A 9,196-nucleotide genomic window follows, 5' to 3' on the forward strand; every position below is an offset into this window, starting at 1 on the left:
TATGTTTGGTTTTGTTCTCTGTGTCCCCCTTTTAGACTGTGAGCCCACTGTTGGGCAGGGACTGTCTCTATATGTTGCCAATTTGTACCTCCCAAGCGCTTAGTACAGTGCTCTGCACACAGTAAGCGCTCAATAAATACGATTGATGATGATGATGATGATAGTAAGCGCTTAACGAACACTAGTTACTACTCTCTGGGGAGTTGGGGAAGCCGAAAGCATGGCCAGGGCCAGGAGGGGTCCGGATCGCTCCGTGGACGGTCGGGAGCCGGGATGGGAGAGTCGAGGTTGTCAGATGGCCTGTTGCTAATAAATCGAAAGTATCGACTGAGCGCTTATGCTGAGCAGAGCCCTGTAGAGAGAGCTTGGGAGACTACAACAGAGTTAATGTGGGGAAGCAGAAGGGTCTAGTGGCAAGAGCCGGGGCTTGGGACGTCAAGAGGATGTGGGTTCTAATCCCGGCTCCACCCCCCCATCCGCTGTGTGTCCTTGGGCAAGTCACTTCGTGAGGCCTCGGTGACCTCGTCTGTAAAATGGGGATGAAGACTGTGAGCCCGATGTGGGACAGAGATTGTGTCCAACTCATTACCAGCGCTTAGAACAGTGCTCAGCACACAGTATTATTTAGCAGGCCTGATCCCCGCTCGCAAGCCCACCCCCATCCATCCAGGAGGACGAGGAGGCAGAATCCCGGCCTGAAGGAACGCTCGGTATGTTGCCTTGGAAGGGGGAGAATGGTGGAAAGGAAAAACAGGCCCTGGGTGGTCCTGCTGGACTGCTGGGAAGGTGGGTGTGTTTATACGAAGGCTGGCTCCAACACAGAAGAGTTCGAACCCACTCCTAGCCATCTGCACTTATTTATCGCCTATCTCGTGTCCCAGGCAAGCCAGCCTTCCTCACCTGGCAGTCACGGGACCAGATGGACTCGCCTGGAACACACCCGGGGAAGGGAGTGCAGGTGAGAGGGAAGCCAGGGACTCAGGGTGGCCTCCTATATTCCATGCTCAGGGCCCTTGCGACTTGAAGACGCCTCTGGCTCTTAATTATCCGCAGCCTGTCCCACGGGCCAGGCCGGACCCCCACCCCTCCCGGTCAGTTTTGGGGATGAGGGTTGAGTTTGGGATCTCTCCCTGCCTGCCTGCCCCCTCTCCCAGGCGTGGGTCCGGGGCGGCCAGAGACAGGAGCCGGAGAAGCAGCGTGGCTCAGTGGAAAGAGCACGGGCTTTGGAGTCAGAGGTCATGGGTTTAAATCCCAACTCCGCCAATTGTCAGCTGGGTGACTTTGGGCAAGTCACTTCACTTCTCTGGGCCTGTTACCTCAACTGTAAAATGGAGATTAAGACTGTGAGCCCCCTGTGGGACAACCTGATGACCTTGTAACCTCCCCAGCGCTTACAACAGTGCTTTGCACATAGTAAACGCTTAATAAATGCCATTATTATTACTAAATTCTACTCTACCCAGAAGATCATGGATTCTAATCCCGGCCCCGCCACTTGTATGTTGTGTGACCTTGTCAAGTGACTTCTCTGTGCCTCAGTTCCGCCCCATCACTTGTCTGTTGCGTGACCTCGTCAAGTGACTTCTCTGTACCTCAGTTCCCTCATCTGTAAAATGGGGAATCAAGACCGTGAGCCCCACATGGGGCAGGGACCGCGTCCGACCTGATATGCCTGTACGCAGCCCAGCGCTTAGTACAGTGCCTGGTACGTAGTCGGCGCTCAATAAACACAACGGTTATTTTTCTTCTTCTCTGGGCATGGCTGAGGAGACTCGGAGGCTTCCCCGGCGGGGTGGGTGGGTGTCCATCCATCTGTCCCCCCAACCCGGCCCTGCACGACAGTGGGAGGGAGCGAGGGAAGAGTCCGGAGGTGGTCAGCGGACGGTGGCCGGGGCTGCGGGGCCCTCTTGTGGACAAGGAGCCGAACGGCACCACAGATGGGCAGCAGGGGCCGGGGGGCTGGCGACCACCGTTGCCCCCTTGCCCGCTGCCCGGGGGGCTGGCGACCTTTGCCCCCTTGCCCCCCGCTGGGGGGGGGGGAGTCCCGTCCCCGCCGCTCTCACCCCGGGGTCGGCCCTGGGAGCCGGGGGCGGGCCGGAGACGTCCCGCCCTCCCCACCCCCCACCTCAAACAGAGCAGACGCCAACCGGGGTCCAACTCCCATCTTTATTGGCGGCCGCCTCCCCGGGCCCCGGCCCTCCCGACATACGGCGGGAGCGGAAGGGACGGCTTCTGGCACTCCCTCCCGGGGGCGGTGACGGAGCCGAAGGGGCGCGCCGGGAAGCGCCGAGGGTTGTCTATGTACAGCACGGGGAGGCAGGAGTCCGGCGGGCCCCCGCCCCGTCAGCCGGTGCCGAGGACCACCGCCTCCGCGGCTGCCTCCAGCGGGTAGATCTCGATGGCCTCGACCAGGGGCAGGGCCTCCACCGTCTCCACCAGGGTGACGGCGGTGGGGGCCCCCGCCGCGGCGGCCTCGGCTTCGGCCGCGGCCTCGGCCAGCTGCTGGCGCACGGCCGCCTGGTGCTGCTGCTGATGCGTCTTGCGGTGCTTCCACAGGTTGGAGAAGGAGCGGTAGCTCTTGCCGCAGTCGGGGCAGCCGTAGGGCCGCTCGCCCGTGTGGATGCGCCGGTGCTCGGCCAGCCGCATGGCGATGGCGAAGGCCTTGCCGCAGACCTCGCAGGCGAAGGGGCGCTCGCCCGTGTGCAGCCGTCGGTGGTCCTTGAGGTGGGTGCTCTGGCGGAAGGCCTTGCCGCAGTCCGGGCACGGGTAGGGCCGCTCGCCCGTGTGGATGCGACGGTGCACCTGCAGCGACGTCTCCGTGCTGAACAGCTTCTTGCAGTCGGGGCACTCCAGGCCGCGGCGCCGGGGGCCGGCGGGCGGGACCCGGGGGGCGGCGGGGGCCCGGGGGGCTGGCGGGGCCGGGGGCCGGGGTGGGCGGGGCGGGCGGGGCACTGGGGCCTCCGGGGCCAGCACCTCGCCGGGGCCGGCGGCGGCGTGGGCGGCCTCGTGGGCCTGCAGGCGGGCGGCGGAGCCCACCTTCTTGCCGCACGTGGCGCACTCGAAGCGCCGGGGGCCCTGGGCGGCGGCGCAGCGGTGCTCGCGGAGCCGCAGCGGCGAAGGGAAGGCGGCCCCGCAGGCTGGGCAGCGGTGGGGCTGGCGGCCGGCGTGGGCCACCAGCTGGTGCACCTCCAGCAAGCGGCGCAGCAGGAAGGAGCGCGGGCAGTCGCGGCACTTGTAGGGGTACTCGCCCGTGTGGTGGTAGCGGTGCATCAGCAGGCGGTAGGGCCGGTGGAAGCGCAGGCCGCACTCCTGGCAGCGGTAGGGGAAGTGCTGGGCGTGGACCAGGCGGTGCTGCCGCAGGGTAGAGCTCTGGGTGAAGGCCTTGCCGCAGTCGCCGCAGCGGTAGGGCCGCTCGCCCGTGTGGGTCAGCCGGTGGCGGGCCAGGTTGGCCGGCGAGTTGAAGGGCTTGGCGCAGTCCGGGCAGGGGAAGGGCCGCTCGCCGGTGTGGGTCCGCAGGTGGTTGCGCACGTGCGACTTCTTCTTGAACATCTTGCCGCAGACGCCGCACTTGTGGCGCCGCTCCAGCCGGTGGACGAAGCGGTGGTGGCGGGCCAGCTGCGGGGCCTTGCCGAACTCGCGGCTGCACAGCAGGCAGCGGTGGCCCCCCGCCGGAGCCCCCGGCTCTTCCTCCTCCGGCGCCGCCGCCGCCGCCCCGGCCCCCTCCGGCCCCGCGGGGGCCTCGGCCGGGGCCGGCTCCGCCGAGATGATGATGGCCAGGGGCACGGCCGCCTCCTGGCCCCCCGGGGCGGGCTCCGGGGCCGGCGGGGCCGCGGGGGACGGGGCCGGCAGGGCGGCCCCCCCCGGCCCCGTGGGTGCGCCGGTGGTACAGGAACTTGGTGAGGTTGACGAAGGTCTTGCCGCAGGGGCAGGCGTGGAGCGGGTTGGGCGTGTGGGCCCGCCGGTGGGCCAGCAGCAGGGCCTCGGTGCCGAAGGCCAGCCCGCAGTCCACGCACAGGAAGTGCGACTCGCCGCTGTGCTCGCCCAGGTGCTGGTCCAGGGCGGCCGGCGTCGGGAAGACCCGGCTGCACAGCGGGCACTTGAAGACGCCCTCGCGGTGGCAGCGCAGGTGCTGCTGCAGCTGGCGCGGCGACAGGAACAGCTGGTCGCAGGCCGAGCACAGCAGGTCCGCGGGGGGCCCGCCCCGGCCCCCCGCCTCCCCTGCCCCGCGCCTGCCCCGCCGGCCCCGCGCCTCCCGCCCGGCCCCCTCCCCGTTGCGCAGCTCGTAGCTGTGGTCGGGGACCTGGGCCGGGCCCGGAGGGGCCTCGGCGGGCGGGGGCGGAGACGGGGCCGGGACGGCCAAGGGCGCCTCGGCGGCCGGCGGCGGCGGGGGTGCGGCCTCGGCCGGCGGGGCCGCGAAGTGGGTGGCCTGGTGCTCCAGGAAGTCGGCCGGCAGCTGGAAGAGCTGGGAGCACTCCGAGCACTTGTAGAGGAGCAGCTCCACTTCGGCCACCGCCTCGGCCGCCCCGGCCCCCTCGGCCCCCTCGACGCCCTCGGCCTTGCGGTAGGAGTGTTCCAGGGCCACCCGGGTCTGGACGGGGGCCGGCGGGGCGGCGGCGGCGACGACGACCGCGGGGGCCGGGGCCTTGGGGCCGCGGAGGTGGACCTGGCGGTGGCTCAGCCACAGGTCCTGACTGGCGAACAGCGCCTTGCAGTCCACGCACTCGTAGTGGATGCCGCCGGAGCTCAGGGCCGGCAGCTTCTGGGGGGCCACCGCCACGGGGGGCTCGGGGACCTCCTGGCCGCTGAGGAGTTTGAGGTGCATCTCCTGGTGCTCCAGCAGCTGGCCGGGGGACAGCAGGAGCTGGCCGCACTCCAGGCACTGGTACTGGCTGCTCTCCTGCACCGTCAGGGCCTGGTAGAGGCCGGCCCCAGGGGCCTCGGCCGCCACGGCCACCCCGGGGTCCGCCACGCCCACCACCTCGAAGTGCTGCTGGGGCAGGTGGGAGTCCTGGTGCAGCAGCACCTCCTCCAGGGAGCCATAGAGCTGGTTGCACTCCGAGCAGACGTAGCGGTGTTCGATGTACAGGACCGTCTCCTCCGACTCTTCCGTCATGGCGGCGGGGCTCTGGCCGGGGTGGGGAAGAAGAGAAGAAGACCCCCCTCCCTCGTGGGGGGCGGGGGGAGGGGATCAGGTCCCACTTCGTGGCAAGGAGAGAAGGCCCTGAAGGCCTAGGGGGGAAGTTGCAAGCTTCTCACGCTTCCCCTCTTTGAAGAATCTCATTCCAGGCCTACGGCGCCCCTGTCCTGGACCCCCCTCCCCATCCCCTGCCCTCTCATTCCGGTCCCGGACACTTGAGTCCGCCTCTGCTCTCCCCACCACCCAAGAACTCCCCACACGCGTGGCCCTGGTGGATAAGAGCCCGGGGCCTGGGAGCCAGAGGACCTGGGTTCTAATCCTGGCTCCAAAACTTATCCGCTGTATGACCTCGGGACAACCTTATCACCTTGTAACCTCCACAGCGCTTAGAACAGTGCTTTGCACATTGTAAGCGCTTAATAAATGCCACTATAACTTCTCTGCGCCTCAGTTACCTCATCTGTAAAATGGGGGACTAAGACTGTGAGCCCCCCGTGGGACAACCTGATCACTTTGTAACCTCCCCAGAGCTGAGAACAGTGCTTTGAACATAGTAAGCGCTCAATAAATGCCATTATTATTATTAACTTCTCTGCATCTCAGTTACCTCATCTATAAAATGGGGACTAAGACTGTGAGCTCCCCGTGGGCCAACCTGATCGCCCTGTCTCCTCCCCAGCGCTTAAAACAGTGCTTTGCACATAGTAAGCACTTAATAAATGCCATTATTAACTCCTCTGCGCCTCAGTTACCTCATCTATAAAATGGGGACTAAGACCGTGAGCCCCTCGTGGGACAACCTGATCACCCTGTCACCTCAGCGCTGGCGCCTCAGTTCCCTCATCTGTAAAATGGGGGTGAAGACGGTGAGCCCCCTGTGGGCTAACCTGATCACCCTGTCACCTCCCAAGCGCTTAGAGCAGTGCTTTGCACATAGTAAGCGCTTAATAAATACCATTATTAACTCCTCTGCGCCTCAGTTACCTCATCTATAAAATGGGGACTACGACTGTGAGCCCCCCGTGGGCCAACCTGATCACCCTGTCACCTCCCCAGTGCTTAGAGCAGTGCTTTGCACAGTAAGCGCTAAATAAATGTCATTACTAACTCCTCTGCGCTTCAGTTACCTCATCTATAAAACGGGGACTAAGACCGTGAGCCCCTCGTGGGCCAACCTGATCACCCTGTCACCTCCTCAGCGCTGGCGCCTCAGTTCCCTCATCTGTAAAATGAGGGTGAAGACGGTGAGCCCCCTGTGGGACAACCTGATCACCCTGTCACCTCCCCAGCGCTTAGAACAGTGCTTGGCACATAATAAGCGCTTAATAAATACCATTATTAACTCCTCTGCGCCTCAGTTACCTCATCTATAAAACGGCGCCTAAGACCGTGAGCCCCCCGTGGAACAACCTGATCACCCTGTCACCTCCTCAGCGCTGGCGCCTCAGTTCCCTCATCTGTAAAATGGGGGTGAAGACGGTGAGCCCCCTGTGGGACAACCTGATCACCCTGTCACCTCCCCAGCGCTTAGAACAGTGCTTGGCACATAGTAAGCGCTTACTAAATGCCATTATTAACTTCTCTGCGCCTCAGTTACCTCATCTATAAAACGGGGCCTAAGACCGTGAGCCCCCCGTGGGCCAACCTGATCACCTTGTCACCTCCTCAGCGCTGGCGCCTCAGTTCCCTCATCTGTAAAATGGGGATGAAGCCGGTGAGCCCCCTGTGGGACAACCTGATCACCCTGTCACCTCCCCAGCGCTTAGAGCAGCGCTTTGCACATAGTAAGCGCTTAATAAATGCCATTATTAACTCCTCTGCGCCTCAGTTCCCTCATCTATAAAATGGGGATGAAGACGGTGTGCCCCCTGTGGGACAACCTGATCACCCTGTCACCTCCCCAGCGCTTAGAACAGTGCTTTGCACATAGTAAGCGCTTAATAAATGCCATTATTCACTCCTCTGCGCCTCAGTTCCCTCATCTATAAAATGGGGACTAAGACTGTGAGCCCCCCGTGGGCCAACCTGATCACCCTGTCACCTCCCCAGCGCTTAGAACAGTGCTTTGCACATAGTAAGCGCTTAATAAATGCCATTATTCACTCCTCTGCGCCTCAGTTCCCTCATCTATAAAATGGGGACTAAGACTGTGAGCCCCCCGTGGGCCAACCTGATCACCCTGTCACCTCCCCAGCGCTTAGAACAGTGCTTTGCACATAGTAAGCGCTTAATAAATGCCATTATTAACTCCTCTGCGCCTCAGTTACCTCATCTATAAAACAGGGACTAAGACCGTGGGCCAACCTGATCACCCTGTCACCTCCTCAGCGCTGGCGCCTCAGTTCCCTCATCTGTAAAATGGGGATGAAGCCGGTGAGCCCCCCGTGGGACAACCTGATCACCTTGTCGCCTCCCCAGCGCTTAGCACATAGTAAGCGCTCAACAAATCCCGTCATTATGATTACCTGGCGGCCGCGCACGCGCACAACTGCGGGCGCGCGCGGAGGGAAATGGCAGCGACCGTTGGGGGCGACCGGCCGCTCCCCGCCCTATTTCGCGCGGACGGAGCGGGGCGGCGGTGCCTCGGCCCGGCTCGCGCCCACCGCCCTGGGCTGTGGGGGGCGGTTGGTGGCCTCGCGCGCCCCCGTCTGCGCAGGCGCCGTGGCGCGAGGCGGGAGGCGGACGCACGAGAAGCCGGCGCAGCGTCCCGCCCTTGTCGGAGGCCTAACCGCCCTCACCTGCACGCGGCTGACGGCGGGCCTTCCTCTTCGACTCCGGGCGCTCGCCCGCTCCCTCCTCGTCCTCGCACTCAGTCGCCCTCGGCAACGCCTCTCCCTCCGCCCCCCTCCTTCGGGCGCCCCTTGGGAGGGCCAATCACCGGCGGGGCCGCCCCTGAGCTGGCCAATCGCGGCCCGAGGGGGCCGGGCGGCAGCCAATGGACGCGACGCCCGCCGCGCTCTCGGCCAATCGCCGCGCGGCTTTCCGCCCTCCCTCTGGCCCGCCCCCAGAACGGGCTCGGAGTGACGTCAGCCCAGCCCGGCGCCATCTTGAGGGCCTGGAGGGGAGAGGGGAATGGGGGAGGCCAACTATCATGGGGCTTTTGAGGAAAATAATAATATTCTATAAATCCATTTTAATGGTACTGACGCCTGGCTACTCGTTTCGTTGTCTGTCTTCTACCTTCTAGTCTGTGAGCCCACTGTTGGGTAGGGACTGTCTCCATATGTTGCCAACTTGTACTTCCCAAGCGCTTAGTACAGTGCTCTGCACACAGTAAGCGCTCAGTAAATACGAGTGATTGATTGTTGGGTAGGGACCGTCTCTATATGTTGCCAACTTGTACTTCCCAAGCGCTTAGTACAGTGCTCTGCACACAGTAAGTGCTCAGTAAATACGAGTGATTGATTGTTGGGTAGGGACCATCTCTATATGTTGCCAACTTGTACTTCCCAAGCGCTTAGTACAGTGCTGTGCACACAGTAAGCGCTCAATAAATACGATTGAATGAATTGTTGGGTAGGAACCGTCTCTATATGTTGCCTTTTTGTTCATTCATTCATTCAATCGTATTGAGCGCTTACTGTGTGCAGAGCACTGAAGCGCTTGGGAAGGGCAAGTTGGCAACATATAGAGACGGTCCCTACCCAACAGTGGGCTCACAGTCTAGAAGGGGGAGACAGACAACAAAACAAAACATATTAACAAAATAAAATAAATAGAATAAATATGTACAAATAAAATAAATAGAGTAATAAATATGTACAAACATATATACATTTGTGCTTCTCAAGCGCAGTGCTCAGCACACAGTAAGCGCTTAATAAATACGATTGAATGCCCTGCACACAGTAAGCGCTCGCGATTGAACTGAACGACTGTCTCCCCCCTTCTAGACTGTGAGCCTGTCGTTGGGAAGGGATGGTTTCTATCTGTTGCTGAATTGTAATAATAATAATAAAGATGAAATTTGTTAAGCACTTACTATATGCCAACACTGTTCTAAGCACTGGGGAAGATACAAGGTAATCAGGTTGCCCCCCGTGGGGCTCACAGTCTTAA

General features: G+C 62.2%; 1 protein-coding gene across 1 annotated transcript; it reads right to left on the reverse strand.

The window, feature by feature from the left end:
* Nucleotides 1–2,153: 2,153 nt before the first annotated feature.
* Nucleotides 2,154–7,948, reverse strand: ZNF574 (zinc finger protein 574). Its single transcript, XM_038767062.1, is given in 3 exon segments — nucleotides 2,154–3,849; nucleotides 3,851–5,125; nucleotides 7,876–7,948. Coding segments are annotated over 2 exon segments (2,769 nt in total). The 5' UTR covers nucleotides 5,114–5,125; nucleotides 7,876–7,948; the 3' UTR covers nucleotides 2,154–2,343.
* Between the last annotated feature and the right edge of the window lie 1,248 nt (nucleotides 7,949–9,196).

Source organism: Tachyglossus aculeatus, chromosome 26 (assembly GCF_015852505.1).
Source record: "Tachyglossus aculeatus isolate mTacAcu1 chromosome 26, mTacAcu1.pri, whole genome shotgun sequence".
In the NCBI taxonomy this organism is placed as follows: Eukaryota; Metazoa; Chordata; class Mammalia; order Monotremata; family Tachyglossidae; genus Tachyglossus; species Tachyglossus aculeatus.